The sequence below is a fragment of the Pyrgilauda ruficollis genome, unplaced genomic scaffold (assembly GCF_017590135.1).
Source record: "Pyrgilauda ruficollis isolate IOZ18807 unplaced genomic scaffold, ASM1759013v1 scaffold33, whole genome shotgun sequence".
NCBI classification, from domain to species: Eukaryota; Metazoa; Chordata; class Aves; order Passeriformes; family Passeridae; genus Pyrgilauda; species Pyrgilauda ruficollis.
The window spans coordinates 2,848,796-2,867,449 of record NW_024524711.1 but is presented as its reverse complement, the minus strand read 5'-3'; the positions used below and the strand labels follow the sequence as shown (position 1 = coordinate 2,867,449).

Genomic DNA, 18,654 nt, shown 5'->3' with positions numbered 1-18,654 from the left:
CCTCCGCATCCGCGGGGCCGGGCCGAGCCCCTCCCGCCCGGCCCCTCGCCGGGGCAGGGAGCGCAGCCGTCGAGGAAGGGCAGCCCGGTCGGGGTGGGAGGCAAGGCGAGGTCTTGTCCGGCTGTGGCCAGGGAGCCCCGAGCGGGACACCGGGGACTCCAGCCCCCCGGCCCGCAGACTGTGCTCTCTCCAGCGTCGGGAGCGGGCTCTGAGCAGGGTGCCACAATCGGAAGGGGGTGGCGGATAGGTGCAGTCGGGTGCCCCCCGTCCCTGTCGGTGGAGAAACAATGAAGGAATGGGGTTGTTGACCTAATCCTGCCTTCTGCCGCTAGTGTGGATGAAGCCGGGCCTTTGTGAGGAAAGGATGGATGGATGGATGGATGGATGGATGGATGGATGGATGGATGGACGGACAGTGGTGCATACTTGTGTGGTAAGGCCCAAAACCCAGCAAAGAACCATGGGGTTGACAACTGTCCCACGCAAGGCTCAGTAGCCCCACTCTGCCTGGTGCTGCGGTGCCAGCACACGTGGCTCTGGAGTGCCATTGCTGGGGATGGTGGCTGTGCTGCCAGGTCTGGCTCTGGCACAGGCAGAGAGGCGCAGCTAGCCTACAGCAGCCACTGGCAGGCTGTGTCACCTTCCCTGGGAGCACAGGGCTCTGTTGCCTTCCCTGGGGCACTGGGGCTGCTGCAAGGAATGAATGGCTGTGCTGGAGCTGCCCCTGCGCCCCAGCCTCCCACATCAATGCCCTGGCCTCTGCTGGGGAACTTGGGGGCTTCATTGGCTGGTGGCAGAGTTCCCTCAGCACCCAGGGAAAGTGTTTAGTGTTAAATAAATGGCTAGGAGTCTGTATAAAAGATGGACGTGGCTGGGACAAATGCCTGGGTTTATATACCCAGGTTTTGCTTGCACACGTGTAACACGTGTACTTGTGTAAATCTTTAGCAGGTACCAGTGCCCCCCAAGAACACTTTGCCCTCACTATTTGCAGTGCCAGAATGAAAACACACCATGGTCTGTCTGGCCCAGCAAACCCTGCCGAGGTAGGTAAATATGTTCATTCTCATTTTACAGATGGATAAGCAGAAACAGAGAGATACCAAGTGACTTGCCCTAAAGGTTAAACACTAGGTTTGAAACATAACCCAAGACTCTGGATTAAAGAACTTGTGAAGCTGTTTCATTAAAGATATCCATAAAATTAAATCATTCTATAGTGACAGGGCAGGAATTGTAATATTCTAAACTTCTTCTCCCATGTGATCTTCTAAATTCAGAAAACAAATTCAGTTTCGTAACCCTGTTGTATTTTCTAAGCTTCAATAAAACAAACATTTTTGGCCCCCCACTAACAGAAAATGTTTTACTTTGCTGCTGGTAGAGCCTCCTCTGGCCCACGGCAGATGGGCAGCAGCATCACCCCGTGTGCAACTGTTCCATTGCCACTGGACTTTTTCTGTCCCATATTTTTCCGACTTTGAAGTTTTTTCTTTTTTTTTTTCTTTCCCCCCGCCCCCAGTTTCATAGCCTTGTAGAAGTCCTGTCCTTCCCTATGGGCTTCTTTGTGCCTTGGCACAGAGAGCATGAAAACGTGCTTTGTTCCAGCCTGGGGGTGACCCTGCCGTGCGACATCAGGGGTTGAGCTGGAGCTTAAGCCACAGCCTGGGGTGGCCACCATCACCCAGAACTGTGGTGCTCTTTCAGACATTACAGAAACCACCACGCTCTGTGTGTGAGAAATTAGGAACAGGGGACTTGTGTCTCTCCCTCTCTGCAGTGCTCGTGACAAACAGTGAGTGGGGGTATTTTAATTTGATTCTTCAAATGATGAAAAATCAGTTTTGTACCCTGTCCTTGTGGTTGATGAACCACCTTTACCGCCCTGGAGTGTCCGTGTTTGTGCAAGGGTGGAAGTCTCAAAAAACAAAATGTCACAATTTGACCTCAGTGGGACCCACTTGATCACCCATGTTCTTATTAAAACACTGTGGTCAAATGCCTGGTAGACAGAGCTGATGATGTGATTTTGATTAAATATATTTTTGATTCTATGTCTTTGGTTGTGTTATTTGCATTTTGATTAATGCCATTAAAGTAAAAATGCTCCGCAGCAGGAAACTTATTTCAATTCTTTTTCAAGAAACAGTTTTCTGAAGCTATTTCTGCCCACAAGGAGGAGGTCCAGGGGGAACGACAAATAGGTATTTTTTTATCTAGAGACAGTATTTTCCCCACCAATTAATTTTGAAAAAATACTTTGAAAGTTTTTGCGTCACTTCCAATGGGAAATGCTGCACAGTTGTAAACTTCAGAAGCTGTCACAGGATGGATTTGGAGTTCTGTGGCCACTGGTCCCATCGGATCTGCTTCCTTTGTGTCTGAGCATGCTTGGAGGCAGGGAGGGGAGGTTAGACTCTGTGTTGAATTTCTTGTTCCTGCTTCCGCTTTCCTTCCAGCCATTTCTGTTTCCCCCCATGGATACATCTCCTCTCCAGGCTGTTTGACTGCATTGTGTTTCCAGATTTCTCATCCATGCAGCTTGTGGAAAGCCATTCAGCAATTCTCATAGTCAACAGTGGATTTTAGGAGGAAGTTCTCTTTCAACTTTTTGCTTGTGAATTCAGATTTTTAAAGCCATGAATGAAATAATTTTGCTTTATATGCAATTGGGAATTTCTGTCAAAGAGCTTCAGTTTGCCTCTTCCAGGTGCAGTCCAGCAGAGATGCATTGAAACCTGCAGAAAATCCTTCATTACCTGGAGACCTGCATGTGAGCAGCTTGGTGTGTGCTCCAAGTGAAACAGAGATGTTTGATTTCATTAGGTCAAAGTCAGCCTAAATACAATCATCTGATTACAGCCTAATAACTTAGAAAGAAGCCTCATGCTTCACAGGTGCTAAAATTCAGAAAATGCTAACCCACAAATTCCGTGCATTCCTGGGTTCAGGTGGCTTTGTTAGATGATATCAAAATTATAATTTGATTCCATTATTTTCACAACAGAACGTGTTACAGTGTAATGCGTGTTGCACATTGCCCTGGAGCGCAGCTGGTTTGAGTTAGAGGAGTATCTCTGAAATCTCATCTGCCAGCAATTCCCACCCAAGCCCCCAGCGCATACCAATGCTGCTTTAGCTCTTGTAAACACAGGGTGATGACTGTGCAGTGTTTATCTCCGGGATCGATAAGGATTGTTTCACGGGTGCTGCTGGCATGAGTAAATGTTAAGAGCCCTGTGCTCCCGCAGAGCATTCCTGAGTTTTACAGATGTGGTCTGGGCTGCATCCGAGCTCTGGAGCAGCTGAATGAAGTCCCTCGCAGTGGGACAGTCCAGCCAGGAATGACACAACTGGTTCTGACTGAGGAAAACCCATCCTTAGTCTGCTCTGTGTCCTGCAGGAGTATGTATAAAAGGGTGGGAGTTTCAAACTGAGGCATAGCTCACTTCAGTCTTTTTTAAACGTCTGTAACACTTGCTTAACCACAGATTCCTTCTTTATTAATATATTAAAAAAAATACAGCCTAAAATTCAAGCCAATTCATGTGTTCTTGTTGGCTAAAAGAAATTGCTGAGTGAACCCTGACTTCTGTGAAGTGCTGCATTGTGGGAAGAGCCGGAGAAGTTGGTTTTCAACATTTCTGGCCCTTTAGACTCACAGCTTAAACCTAACAGCCGGAGTTATTCTCCAGTTGTTGGTTACATTAATGAAAAATGCGTGAAACCCCCTATAAGCGTAAGAAAAACGTGCCTTGCAGGAGCGGCAATGCCCGATGAAAGATTTTTAAGTTGTTTCCTGAGTTGAGCATCCGAGCACTGCCATCCAGCGGGCACCGCGGAGTCGGCTCTGTCGCCCCCCGCGCGGTGGGAGCTGCTGCCCGCCGCTTCTCCAGGGAGAACAGCGGGACCCTCGCACCGCCAGGGCTCTGCTGAGGGACCCCCGCTCTGCCTCGCAGGGGAGATGGGGCTGGAGCAGTGACGATGCCTGCGGTGCTGCTGGTTGTCAGCAGGGGCGAACGCGGGAGCCCGCGGGGTTTGATCGGCATCGCCCCATCCAGCCTGGGCAGCCCGTGCAGGGTCATGGCACAGCCACGGTTTTTAGGGGTTGGCAGAAGACACAGGGTGTTGGGAGCCTGTCTTTGAGACAGATACCAGCAGCTCTCTGAGCAATCCTCCTTTTGCATTTCCAACCGCCCCGCCACAAGAAGCCCTAGACTGTCCCAGGAGTATATTGTAGAGCTCCCTCAAAGACTACACCTGATTACTAAATCACATGGTTTATTACAAGGTATTTCCTATTTCCATATAAACTCAACTGGACAAAAGAAGAAAAAGAAAAAAAGATAAAATTACATTATTCATTAGGCCACTTCAGATGTATTTCTGGAGGACAGTGGCCTGTGCCAGGATGCTCAGGATGTGGTAATCATGGTGATTTCAGCTTCATTTTACCTGATGGTCTGTTCAGACCCTAACTCTTGCATGTTGCATACTTGCTTTCCTGCTCCATGATTTCATTTTTAATGGCTATCACTTGTTCCTCTAGTTGTCTCAGTTGCTCTGCTTTATCTTGTTTGGTTTGATTCAGTTCCTGAAGCTTCTTCTCCAAATCTGGAAGACCAGAGACATGCAATGATGCTCACATTTGTTGTGTAAGTGTAAGAGCATGATAGCCTTGAAGAAATCAATTATACAGCATGTGCTTTTGTCCATCAGCTAGGATGGGACAAGACATGGAGCTCTTAAAGGACTTGGTTTAAAAGGAAACAGTCAGAGAACAGTGTCCACTGATGTGTGTAAAGCCTAAACAGTTTGGGTGCGATGGGCTTAAGTCTCCCTCATTTGTGTAACTGTTTTATGCTGGTTCCTGTGAATCTACACCAATGTAAAGGCATTGGAAATAAGTTATACCCACAGGATTCACTGCCTGTTTCTAATGTCCTTATCATCTGGGCATTTAGAGTGACTTGGATAATCTTAATGCCTTTTCTCAAGGTATGTGCTCAAAATATTTATTTGGATCCTGTCCTGAAGAGTATTCTCCTGGGACAGAGTTTTTGCTTCAGTTTTGCTGATATGTGGTATTTTCTGGTATTGAGCCTGGCAGGATCCTAGGCCTAAGGGTTCCCAGTGGGAATGCCCAGACCTTGACTGCAATGAGAATTAGGTTCCCTGTGTGCAGGGACATGGGATGTGCTCCTCCTTTTTGGTGACCCTCTGAGCCTGTGTGAGCAGTGGTGACAGCACAGCCACAGCGGCTCCGGTCTGCAGGGCCCATGACCCCTCTGCCTGACAGTCATGGCCCCACAGAGCCAGGGCACGCCAGCTTCAGTCTCCACTGGTAGCTGGTAGTTGTAGCTGGTTTGCTCTGCCATTGCTCAGAGATAATGTCTGAAGGGGAACAAGTATGGGCTGACGGAAAACAGCTGCCCTACAGCTCTGTCACACAAGTCCTTGCCTGGGTGATGTGGGGAAGGACAGAGCATAGAGGAAGGATAGAAGGTCCAAGTGCCCAAAGCAAATGCATAAATCAGGGCCTCCAGCTAAATCTGCAGCCAGGTTTTATGCAGGTTTTGCTCTTGCCCTGTTTTTAAACTGAAGAAAATCTCTGCAAGTCCCTGTGTGGACAGTTCTTAACATTTGCTTATAGCAATCTATTTAAGTCAGAAAAAGTACATAAGCCAAATCAATTCAACTGCTTTTAAAATTAGTAGCTTCAGGCAGGGATTTTCACCAGGTAAATTGTTTTAAACCTAATTTTGGGTGAACTTAGTGTGTTAATGTCTGTGGGCAAGGACTGTAGCCTTGAATTCATGACTACACAGTGCTTACCACTCACTGTGGAAGTGAGAACATCACCTGTTATTCTTTTTATCTTCTTCTCAGTCTCTTCAGCCAGTTTTTCTGCTTCTTTTTTCAACTGCTTCACTTTCTCTAGTGTTACTTTTGGAGGTCCTTGGATTTTTAGCTTTTCTTGAAGAATGGTGTACTTTCTTTTAACGTCAGTAAATTCCTGTAACAAAATGTCATTACTTAGTTTAAGAGCATTTAATAATTAATCTGGTGTACAGAATGAAGTTGTAATACTTTTTTTAACATCCTCTTTGAACCAAAGTTTAGATTTCTCATTCTCTTAAATATTAAAAAAAATATCCTTAATTTGTAGACATTGAAAAATGCTTTGCAAGACGTGATAGAAATCAATTAAAACAAACTGCCAGTGGAGTAATCTAAAGGAGAGGGAGGGGCAAGGATATAAAGAAAATATTTAAGATACTTAAATTTATGCTGGTTTTGTTGATAGGGCTTTTCTGTAAATTTCACTTTGCCATAAGGCTTAATTCAAATTTAACGAATTATCTGTAGCAGCATTGGGGTTTTTACATTTTCAGTTGCAGTAATATTTACTGTTATAAGTCTTATATACTGTTATATACTGTTATGTTTATAATCTGGTCCCTTCTGATCTAGGTTGCTGTTGAGGCTGCAGTTTAGATTTTGCCTACAGTTCTTGTAACTTAGAAGTATGGCCAGCTCCAAGCTTGTGGTGTGGGTACTTGGTTCTTGCCATTTTAGCAAATTCCTAGCTGCATTTTCAAAAAAACTGAACTACTGGAAAGCACCAAGCCAATCAAAAACTCTAAGTAACTCCCACAGCAATTTTCTCTGAAGGAGAACAGCACAGGATGAATTGTCAGGCTGCTTCCCTCACTCATGTATTTTAATATCTGGTTTTGTGATTTGTTCTGTTGTGTTTATTGGTGCCCATGGTGACTACAAGTCTTATACACACTGCAAGAAAAAATGTCATGAAGTAGCCAGAGAAATGTGTATGTTTTCTGTCATTCAAGCAAACAGAAGTGTATGCCAGAAACCTTAAAATAAAACACAAATTCTTCTTAACTGTGGCATTTTACACTGCATGGCATAAGGAAAATGTTACATTTTTATGACAGCATGGCAATGCTTCTGAAGCAAAAATACTATTAAACATGGAGGAGGTTTTATCCCCTTAACATGTGACAGAAGGGCTTACATTATCAATTTTCTGGGCTTGCTTGTGCGCTGCTTCTGCCTCTGCTCTTGCCTTTGTAGCTTGATTCTTGCTTATCAGCATTTTTGCCTGCCATGTGACACTTTCCTCTTCCACCTCAGTCTGTTTGGCTGACAAGTCATTCAGTTTATCGTTTGTCTTGTTCACTTGGTTCTCAGCCTAAAACAGAGCAATTGAAGGCTGTGATTTCTTATGCAACATCCATTCAGCTTGTGGAGAGTGGTAATGAGGGACTGTCAGTGGATTAAGAGAGACTCTTAAGCAGTATGGAATTGGTGTCATATCTGTGCCACATTCTGGTTTTGTTTATTTATCTTAAGGAAACTTCAGAATGAAGTATCTCTTTCTAATAAATCTAGCAAATAAATTAAAATATTTGCAGCAAGATACCTGAGAGATTTGTGTTCTGATGCCTTGTATCTCTTCATTTAAATTTATGATGGTGTTTTTGGAGTGTCCTTGGGACTTCACAACATTTTTTAGTTTATTATTAATTTCATCCAGTGGCAGAAGAGCTTTAGCTGCTTTGCTAAAATGGAAAAAAGGAAGTGTATGTAGTATCGTGGTGTGGTGAGCAAAGCAAGAACATGTTTCAAATGCACCCATGCTTTGACACAGGAATGTTTCCTCAGGTCCAAAACCAACCATTAAAATTGTGGTGAATTGGTAAAGCAAAACCTCAGGAGAGGACTTTGTGGGGGAGCACCTGAGTTGCTGTACTCAGGGTGAGGTTGGGTGCTGCTGGCTGCCTGGTGGTGCACAGCTAGCAGGGAAGACTCATGGATGAACAGGTTTCTTCTCTTGTTGGGTCTTTCTCACCCTTACTCAAACCACCCAGTGAGCCAGATGTAATGCTCCACCAGGTCCAAGGTGGAGTTAAGGAGCTGCTTTGGCCTCTCTGACTCAGCAGGCAGAGGAGCCAAGAGCTGTCAGGAGCTGCTTCCTTTCAGCATGTTGGCTCCTGCAGCCCGAGTGGCGACGGCTCCTTCTTGCTGGAGAGGCCCTGTGGAAAAGGCAAGGTGAAATCTCCATCTGAACTCTCCTTCCAGTGCTATGCCAGGGGTATGGAGCAGTCCTACTGTGCACAGTGCCACCCCAGCTGCAGATGGCACACCAGTATGGAAACGCTCTACTTACTCAGCTTCTTGTGCCTCCACCAGCAGTGTCTGAGCATCCTCCCTTTTTATGTTTCTCTTATTATTCAGTTTGTACTTCTCACAGTGGTTCATAATGCTTTGGAGTTTGCCAAGCATGCCTGTGAGCTCTTGTGGAGTCAGGGGAAGGTTTATTTGCAGAACATAATTTGCCACCTTCTCAATGTCTTCTGGAGGTGCACTCCCATCTGCAACAGAAATGGAGGTTGAGAGTATCCTGAAGTGGCTCCCTCCTCCCAGTAAATGGTCATTATGGCTGCCTACCCTTTGAGTTATGTGGGAAAATAAAGCTGACAGGCACAGCAAGGGGGTAGAAGAATTATCTCCAACACTTTGTAATTTAATATTATGCTTCCAGGTACTGCTGTTAGTGTTGTCAGAACTGGCTGAAATGAGGATTTGAACCCACTTTGAACTGAGTTATTAAAATTCTGATGTAGGACAGAGCCCATGGAGGGCTTTAAATCAGTGCCCAGCACAGCTAGATGTGTCAGAGCCCATTTCTTCCTTGGCCCACAGATCAAAGAGGTGCTGGTGAGGCTGGGGTGTGAATGGAGATTTCCAAGCTGGCCAGTGGGTGTAATCCCTTCCCTGGAGTTGCCACAATATTGAGAAAGTGGTTCCTTTGCTGGTTAATGAGAAGGGCTAAGCTGCAGAGGGAACTTGGGTCAGACATATAGAATGGGAATTCACAATAGAAAAAATCATATTTTGAAAATTCCCATTACAAATGAGCTTGTCCTAGCTCTTTGCTAAGAGACAGAGGCACACACAGAGTAGTCAATGTCTTGAGAAGTCACATCATCAGTTTTGTCTTCTGCTTACTTCCATTTATAGGCAAGACCTTGTATGATAAAGCAGTTAAGATATAGTTGTGTTAATCTACAGAGTAAGTCAGCAAGAATTAAATAGAAGACATTTAGTGTACAAACAGTAGTGCATTCCTGAGCTATTTCCTGTAGAAATATATTCATCCAGAATCACCATTCACATCAATGTCAAGTACAGCAGATTTAATGTATTTTTAGTGTTTAACTGTATGCTTCTCAGCTGTTCCTGTTCTTAAAATTAGCAAAACAAAGATTTGAAAAAATTCTTTTAAAATTGTTAATAAGTGCTGTATATCTACTAAGAAATATAAAAGAAGAGTGAAAGATGGAATTATCAGTGGCTATCAATAAAAAATCTGAGACTCTTAAGCAATCAAATGGACTTAATCTTCTAAATCAATAACATAATGTAAATTTTTCTGAACAATAGAAGTCCTCTGTCCTCTGCCCTTGCTCCCATTTGGATGTAGAGGTATGAATGCCAAAAGACTGCAAAGCATAGAAATTTATGAGATCAGCTACATTGAAGAGATTAAAGAAAATCCTGCCACATTCGAACCCTGTGATGTGCATCTGGTAAAAAAAAATTAGGATCTGTTTCCTACAGCATTCTTCTGCAATCCTGAGAGTGGAAAATTTTTAGGGTATATACAGTTTTTTTTGGTTGTGGGTTTTTTTTTTTTTGTTTTGTTTTTTTTTTTTTGTTTTGTTTTGTTTTGTTTTGGTTTTGTTTTTTGTTCTGTGCAAGGCTCGAGAGCTGTGAAGTTCTACCAGAATCCTTTGATTCCTTGAGTTACAGCTTTATGGAGACGATGGAATGGGATGTGTCCTAATTCCCACGCTCCCTACTGAGAGCCTCTATTTATGGGCCTGGAAGAAGGGGGTGGAATAACAATTTGAGGATGCATTGGACATGCCTGGCCATTACATATTGTAAGAAATTATCTTAGTAGTCCTTTACCCAGATAAACCAGGAACAAAGAGAGTTACTTCAAATTAAACTGAGTAATAAAAGATGATAATCAGAATGTAAGAGATTAATTGAAAAATTGATACCAAGTACTGTCACTGGGAGAAAGAAGCACTAGAAAAAGGGATTGAAAAAATTCGAACAGCTCAGGACATAGATGAGAAATTTCATGCATACACAGCTAGATCATCTTCTGGCTGTCCATTATGCTGTATTATATTGGAATATATTTATGAAAAATGAGTCAAAAAGAACATTGCATACTTACCTAACAAGAAGACTTTCACTTTTTGGATGAACTCCTTAGTGATCTCTCCATCAACTTCAATTTGATTCATAGCTGTCTCCAGTTGCCCATTAAATCGTGAGCCTTTCAGTTTGCTGTCTTCTGCCATTTTTCTAATGTTTTTAACCTGGAAATATTATTAGAAACAGCAGTGCCACTTTCTGGAGGTTATCTGTCATTGCTTTGCAAGTTGGGCTCTGACACAAAGGTAATTTTGATCCAAGCCTCAGCTGGAATCACTTCATGTGGCTTTGAAAAGTAGTAGGAGACCTCTTTGGGGAACTCCAGAAGCTGCTACACCCTGGGCTTCATCTGGCCTCAGAAAAAGACTAAATCAAGCATTTTTTTCTCTCTGCAACCACTGCTAAACCACAGCCCCCTTCTGTTTCTGAAAAAGAGTACCGACAGTGATTGCAGTACTGTAGCTTGTCAGTGATCAGATTCAGATCTAAGCCGATCATATCAGATTCAGGTCTGATTAGAGAAAATGGGATTTCATTTGTCATGAGTTGAAGGCTTGTCTTTAACAGTTATCTTTTGCCACTAAAATTAGTATTCTTGATAATTTAAATGAGAACTTTAGACTAATTATCAAATTCCAATGGTATTTTACTTTGGTAGGGGCTTTGCCTTCAAGAATGGCTCAGGTACATCTGTGGTCTGCAGAGGGAAGAGATTTGGTCTTTCCCCATGCAACGAGAAAAATGCTGATGTTTTTAATTCTGAAATGTCTCCAAATAGTTCACTCCTGTTATCAGAGGTGCCTGAGGCTCGTGCGCAGCACAGCGATGTCCCGGCAGCCTGGCAGCGCTCCCGCCTCGGCCTCTCCACATCCCGGGCCCAGGGCGGTGCCCAATTGCCCATTTCCAGGCCGGCTGGCTGGGATGCAGTGTCGAGTGCGTTTTAAAAAGAGGAAATGGATGCCCAGGCATCCTGCAGGGACAGGACAAAGCCACAGCAGAATGTTATTTCTGCTGGAAAATGTGCTTTGCCTATAACTGTAACAGGCATCATCTCTGACTGTTAATAAGAACAAATTCCCTAGTGGTGCTTTGGGATTTGTTTGTTTTGTTTCCTTGGCATATGTTGCATTGACCACACTTTGCTTGAATTACTTTCTACTGCTACTGTGCAGTATAGTCGAATAATTGATGCCCTCCTAAACATTACTGGGGGCAGAAAAGTTTCATCTTGAAATTATTTTCAAAAGTAATTTATTGGCAAACATAGAGTAGTATGAAATTGTATAAATAGAGCTTAATGCCATGCACAGCAGTAATCCCATTGCAATAAGCATGTCAGGCTACTGACAAATGGTGCCATTTGAATTTTTCCCAGTACAAATTTAGACAATTCTAGCCTGAAACCATCTACTCCCATAGATACAGGGTACTATGGCTTTTGAAATCCTAGCAGCTAGATAAAGCCAATCTCTTGGTGGGGCTTGCACCTGGTACTGAATCATGAACTTTTGAAATCCTAGCAGCTGTGAGGAAGAAGATCTAGATAAAGCCAATCTCTTGGTGGGGCTTGCACCTGGTACTGAATCATGATAGGTCTATGATGCTGGGACAGAGTTCATCGTTCTTTGTCCAAAAGTTGTTGTAGATTTGTGACCTCCCAAATCTCATCCTCCATCCATTTCACTGAACAAATGTAGGTTTGATATACAGCACCTGATTCTCAGGTTCCTGTAGCTGAGTAGTCAAGTTATTTAGCATCACAGCAGTCTCCTCAGCTTTCCTGAAGGCCTCAGAGGAGAGAGGAAGAGCTCCAGTGCAGTCTGGGCCACCACAATGCCTTAGTCCATGACTGTCCTGGCACAAAGCTCCCCCACAGGCTGCTGTGGCACATGGCTGGTCTCCTGGAGCACCACAGATCTGCAAAAAGGAAAATGCTTGTGTCAGGACTCCTCTGGGGGCCTGAGATACACTCCTGAGGGAAGGAAGATGTTTGACATCATATGAACATTGAATATAGGATAGGATATTCCCTAAGACACAGCATCTAGTCTTTATAAAGATGGGTATCACTGCCAGTTACTCTCCCCTGATTTGAAGGATGCAATGGCAGCATCCATGGCTCTGAGCATCCTTGCAGGAGCCATTTGTTAGGCTGCAGGTGTTGCACTGAGACCCTTGCTTCACTCTTCTTTAGCAAAAGGGCTGAAACCATTCCCTAACTGTATCCAGCCCATGGGTCAATGGCCTCTTCTAAAGGATCCAGGTAACCTCTAACAGAACAAGGTGACATGTCTAGTCCTCCACGTATTTTGACACAGATATGGAACCTATAGGCTTAGGTGGATGATCTCTTCCAGATTTGTCATGAATTGGTACTATCAGGTATTTACTGCTGCCCTGCAGAAGAACGGAAATCCCCTTCGTTCCCAGAGGTGACACAAAGGATATGTGAGCACTCCCCATCCACTCCAGGACAAAGTCGCTCTGGTTATTTTAACTTACTCATGGAGGAGGCTTGCCTTAATCTTTCCAGAATTACTCTGATGACCTCTTGAGACTAGAGAGTGCTTAAACAGTTCCTTATGCTGGGAACAATGGCTTCCAGAAGGTTGGAAATAACTACAGATGAGAAGTGCAGTTGTTTTTGATGTGATTGGCTGTGGCAAGGAAGTGCCATTTTCCAGAATTAAAAATGCATACAAGAACCCTTTTAAAATAAAACCTAATACAACATCAAAAAAAAAAAAAAAAAAAAGGTTTTTGGGTTTTTTTTAAGAACCCTTTTAAAATAAAACCTACTACAACATCAAAAAAAAAAGAGGTTTTTGGGTTTTTTTTAACTTTCATTCAAAATCCACAGCACCTACCTTTTCATTCAAGTTTTGGATGTCAGGACTTTTGATCATTCTGAGCTGTTGCAGCACACTGCTTGCATTTAAGACCTGATGGTCCAACATAGCGAGTTTGTCATTCCTGGTGTACTCTGAGTGTCTTACAATAGGGATTGTCACCCTGGTCTTCTGTTCTGCCAGCAATGATACTTCAGAGTGTTTCCTAATGTTGCTGATAGCCTCTGTACCAACAGAAATAGGGTTTAGTACCAACTGCATTTGGTTGCATTCAGTTTGTGCATTTACTTAATTCTGGACAATTGCTGAATGACAGCTGATTCACTGGTGTTTGATTTGGGAAGCAGGGAAGGGCAGGAACTGTCTTTCCCTCAGCCAAACATTTTAATACTTTACTTATCCAATAGAAATATTTATCGATGCTCATAAAACCTGCTAAACTAGATGAAAAAATGGTGGATCCTATGTCATCCACAGGATGCCAAGGTGTTTGAGAAGGCAACAAAAGAGACAGGGTATGAAGGAGATCCCATTATTGACACTAACTGCTACTGATCTGCATTCATCAATAGCTCATGCACTGCTGCCATTGTTGATTGGATAAAAGCTCCTGACATTTATTATGTTTTAGGCAGGAAAACTCTTTCTGCCAGTTGTCATGAAATGATCAGCTGCCTGATTGTGAGTCAGGAAAGCAACCATCCTTTCTGTTCAGCATAGCACCCAAGAGTTAAGTAGTCTGCTAGATGAGACCAAAATTTATACTACAAATGGGACTATATGAGGGCTTTTTTTGTCTCTGGAAAATCCAGTTTCAGGACTGATGAATTAAAAAAAAACACCTCTGTGATAAGCTAATAGGCCAGGCTAAAAAAGCTTTCCAGCCAGAGTCTTGTTTGGGTAGTGAAAGCTTTTCCTTAAGTAGGCTCAAAAGGGTTGGAGACTATTACATTTTTTGCAGATTAATAGCCTGAGAAAAGGATTCAGGCCCTTTGCAACACACATAATTTAAAGCTGTTGCTGCTGTCGAGGTTTCCCAGATCTCCGGAGAGCCCAGATTTGTGCCCACATTCCTGGGCAGAAATATGTCCAGAACCAGAATTGATGTGTCAGCAGTGAAAAAGCATTAGTGGTTTCTGATTAACGTCTCTCTTTGTGCTGGTAACTGACTCAGTTATGAGTAGAAGTCAAAGACAAGACACTCAAGTCCTGTGTGCTTTGATTCAGGCTCTAAAACCCTTGGCTGTGCTTTGATTGAAGCTGGACAGCAATGTTTAGTTATCATGTGGAACCAGGGCTATTTATTTATCTTGTAATTCCTGGAAACAATATACAGTTTAAAGTCAGCTCTTAATACAAAATACCTGGCAAGAGACTGCTGTAACTCCTCATCTAAGCCAGAGGCTTTTTCTTTGCAACAATTCCACTGCAGGAATATTTCACAGTGGTTCAGCTCTCCATTAAGTGGCCTAAATGCATTTTCCACATTTGGTTTTTGATGGAGCTGTAGAGATTCCAAGTTCCTTTACATTAAACACAGTGTCTTACCACAGGCTTGATTTACAGCCTAGGAAGCTTCTCTCACTGCATTACTGCACCTCAGCTGCTGCAAAGCCAGGGGCCAATGCTGGAAAGCTGTAATTTAATGAGATCTCACAGACTGCAAACATTCTTTTAAGGGCATTTGCATCTTGGTTTTTCCAGTGCTTTTAATTTATCACTAGATATTGATGTTTTCAGGTCATCTAGCTGAATGTCTGCCTGTGAGGAAGACTCTGACTCCTGATGCTCTGCACAGAGGCATAGGCAGGAGCTCATTCTCCGTGTGTGTCTAGGGCACGAGTGCCAGATGTGCCCCAGGTGGTGCACATACCCCAGCAAAAAGGAGAGGAAAAAGCAGACAGAGCAATATATAGGATATGTGCTGGTCCGAAAGGAAGATGGACTGAGGAGCCAGTCTCTCTCCTGGGTATCAGAAAAGCTGTTTATCTTGAGGGAAATGTTATTTTTGTGCTATTATATGCTTGGTAGCAGAACCAATGAATATTTCTGGCCTTGATAGGAAATTCATCTTAAATTCAAGGTCTTCCCCTCCCCACACTCCCATGTGCTTTTTATAGGGCTGTTTATCTGTCTCCAGAGGCCAAAAGATGAAGTGGGTTTGGAATGTGACCAGAGAGCACCATGGTTGCTTCAGCTCTGTGTCCACTGACCTCCCTGGGATTTATTGTTTCTTTGCCTTTCTGTCTGTGCAAGGCTCAGCTGAATTGAGAAGTGGAGCCTGGGAGAGCTGTGCTGGCTGCTTGCAGAGGGACCTGAGCTGAGGAGCTGCCCCAGGGGGCTGCCAAGTACAGCAGGGCATGGAAGCCCTAAACCTCAGTTAATCCCTCTTTTCCCTCTCCCGTTCCCTCCACTTTGCATTTTATTGACTTTTCCTTATTTTTTCTTTTTCCTTTGTTTTTATTAAAAAAACAAAAACAAAAAAAAAAAAACAAACAAACAAAAAAAAAAAAAAAAAAAAACCAAAAAAGCCCACAAAAAACCCACACCAAAACAAAACAAAAAACCCAAGTTTTTCTTGCCTGAATGAAACACAGAGGAACTGTAACTGGGAGTGCATTGCTTGTAGCTTGTGTTTTCTGTAGTGAGCACCCTGTCTTCTGGGGGTTCATATGTTGGCAGCCATCTCTTTGGAGAAGAGTCTGCTGACCATCTCCTGCCATTGTGGGTGGTGTAGCACCTATTCAAGATGCCTGCCTGATACAGCCCCATTTTCCCCCAGAAACCAGTATGGGACATCATCATTACAGCTATTAGCAGTTGATGGAGACTATACTTAGCTCAAGCACAGAGGGTGTAACTCTTTCAAAAATGCCAAGGAGCTCAGTTCTGCTTTCACATTTTTTGATGATGGAGAGCTACTTTTGTCCCACATAAAGTTAAGTATTTTCCCGTGGGAACACTAAGAAGCTGCAGTGTGACACTATGCTTTAATTAAATAAACCATTCCTGTACAAGATTCTTTAAGTATTCCTATGAGCAAGAGGAGTCAGATGTGGGGGGGATTCCTTTGCTGTTCCATTGCATGCAAGTCTGTACTGTGAAACTGTGTTTCTTTTATATTCTGGTGTAAGCATTTGGATTTATGAGACTCCTGACTGATGTGACCCTGGCACATGCATCTGAAATTTGGGATGCTAGAAATCACAGCATTTTAAGACAAAGAGAACTTGGAAAGTCAGTATAAAATATTATTAGTGTCAACATTGTTGTGCTACCATAGGAAGCTAAGGGATCTTTGAAATGTTTAATGGTTTAATGATGAAAAGGCATTCCAAAACTTCAGGGAAAATGTCCCCCCATTTTAATTCATTGCTGACTTACCTTTGAAGTTCATGTACTGAAAGCTTTGATGCAGATGTATTTTTTGCTGTAGAAGTTCGAACACTAGGTTGGCTTCTTCTACTATATCTTCTATGCTCTTGTTAAGGTCAGGAAACTCAAAGGGTGAACTGTGAAGGGGATCCATTTGTGCAACTTTTTGTCTGAAGGGGATAAGACAGTTATGTAGAAGTCAGACCAGATTGTTCTTAAACTAGAATTGAGTTACACAATATTTTAGAGGGCAAGAGATACATTTATAAATAAGCAAAAAGATTTAATTATATGGCTTATTTAGAAAACCTTTAGTATGAGCTGGAAAATTCCAGCTTTTAAGTATATGTCTCTATGGGTTAGGCATATATTAAGGATTATTTTGTTCACAGATCTATGAAAACAGTGACTTAGTAGACCGGAGTCTGTGTGCTGATCAGAAGTGGGACTTGATATGTAGGGATGGCTGGTGGAGTCTGGGGGAAGACAATTTCTCAGCTAAGGGATTTTTCCAGGAGCAACCTAGCCCTTACTGAAGGTAGCTCTGAAAATCCCTGATGCCTGAAAGGGCCTCCAGTGAAAGGACAGGATGTCTCAAAATGCGTTCAGTTTCAGAAATGGCATCTTCGAAGTCTTTGAAGCGCATGTCACAGCTGGGCATTCGTCCTCCTTTATCTTCCAGCTTTGCTGCAAACCTCATCAACCCCTGCACAGTCTGAGCAAGAGCAGAAATTTCAGCATCCCACTGATCAAAACAAAGATGACACTGAGGGCAGGAGGGAAAGTCCTTCTCAAAGCCGCGGCCGCACTGGTCGCAGAGCCGGCCGGTGACACCAGCACGGCAGTTACACGCGCCGGTGGCTTTGTCACACGTGGGCTGCCGGGTCCCCTCCAGGTTACACTCACATGCTGCAAGAAAGGAACAGCAGGTCACATCCAATTGTTCCTTTTCTGTGGGATTAATGCATGAAAAAGGGCGCATTTCAAGATAATAAAAGCAAAGCAGTGTTTGAGTTAGAGCAAGGTGGACTTCACAGTAATGACTCTTCTTCATCTCTGACTTCCATCTTAACCATTGAAATAACAATACAGATAAATAATGTAAACAATTGTCCATCTCATACACACAAACATATGAAAGGCTGTTTCTCTACATGTATGCCCTGTCTCCCCTGTGAATGTAAAAGTTAAGCATTTATGTCGAGGCAGTTCCTTATCCAGTTGTCCCACATAATAATACTTACAAACGCAATGCATCTGGGGATTGCCAAAGTAGTTTTCCTCACATTCATTACAGCATCTTCCACTGTAACCTGGCTTACATGGACACTGGCCTGTAAGCTGTAACGACAGATAGGGTGGAATAACTTCCAGCAGAGCCATAGGGCTGGATATAAATTATTTCAGCATACAAGGACTGCACCAACACTGCTTGCCCACAGTCTTTGAACACCATGGTTCACACAGTACTGGCCCAGCTTTCCTACCTTCCTCCTGAAGGTCCTGAAAACAAAATGCATTCTGAGAAATGGCTTTACTTTACTAATGTCAGAGATTTTGTATGATCCAATCTACTGATGCTGTTTGAGAACTCATCCTCTGACTGTGATCTGAGAGGATTCTTTTCCTTTGCAAAAGAGACTTATTTTTTATTTTTGCTAGATCTAAGAACTCATCTTAACATTTCAACTTAAACTACACAATAGATCAATTGTAACTGAAAACCTTGAGGGTATACTATGCACATTGCTCTAGAAAAAATATTTTGTAATTCAGCTATTAAATTAAACTCTAGGTAATTACAGCTTGAATGACCACTAGTAGTTCTTTGAGGTCAAGAACTAAATTTGCTATAAAAATAATAAATCTACTGAATAAACTGGAACAAACAGAGAGCATATTGAAAGAAAAATGTGCAAGCACATCAGCAAGATTTTAGGATAAGCTCCTGGTGCTCTGAAGTCAATGGCAAAATTGCTGTTTACTCCGTGGGACCACAATTTCACCTCTCTGTTCTGAAATGCTGTTTCATTTTTTCTGCATTCTAGCCCTAAAATGTGCACAGGAATTAAATATGAGAAAAGGTACTCTAGTAGTACGATAGATGAGGCATGATTAATGTAATGGCCACAGCTGCTACTTTATGAAAATAAACACTTAAAAAATACTC

General features: G+C 43.0%; 1 protein-coding gene across 1 annotated transcript in view; it reads right to left on the bottom strand.

Moving 5' to 3' along the window:
• Positions 1 to 4,474: 4,474 nt before the first annotated feature.
• Positions 4,475 to 18,654, bottom strand: part of LAMB4 (laminin subunit beta 4) — a 40,004-nt gene continuing 25,824 nt past the window's right edge. The window contains exons 24-34 of the mRNA XM_041474590.1: positions 17,729 to 17,825; positions 17,018 to 17,393; positions 16,494 to 16,654; positions 13,128 to 13,333; positions 11,974 to 12,177; positions 10,280 to 10,424; positions 8,195 to 8,399; positions 7,448 to 7,586; positions 7,040 to 7,216; positions 5,863 to 6,016; positions 4,475 to 4,614 (exon numbers count right to left, since the gene is read on the bottom strand). Of these exons, the coding sequence (XP_041330524.1) occupies positions 4,475 to 4,614; positions 5,863 to 6,016; positions 7,040 to 7,216; positions 7,448 to 7,586; positions 8,195 to 8,399; positions 10,280 to 10,424; positions 11,974 to 12,177; positions 13,128 to 13,333; positions 16,494 to 16,654; positions 17,018 to 17,393; positions 17,729 to 17,825 (2,004 nt within the window). The remainder of the gene's footprint in view (positions 4,615 to 5,862; positions 6,017 to 7,039; positions 7,217 to 7,447; positions 7,587 to 8,194; positions 8,400 to 10,279; positions 10,425 to 11,973; positions 12,178 to 13,127; positions 13,334 to 16,493; positions 16,655 to 17,017; positions 17,394 to 17,728; positions 17,826 to 18,654) is intronic.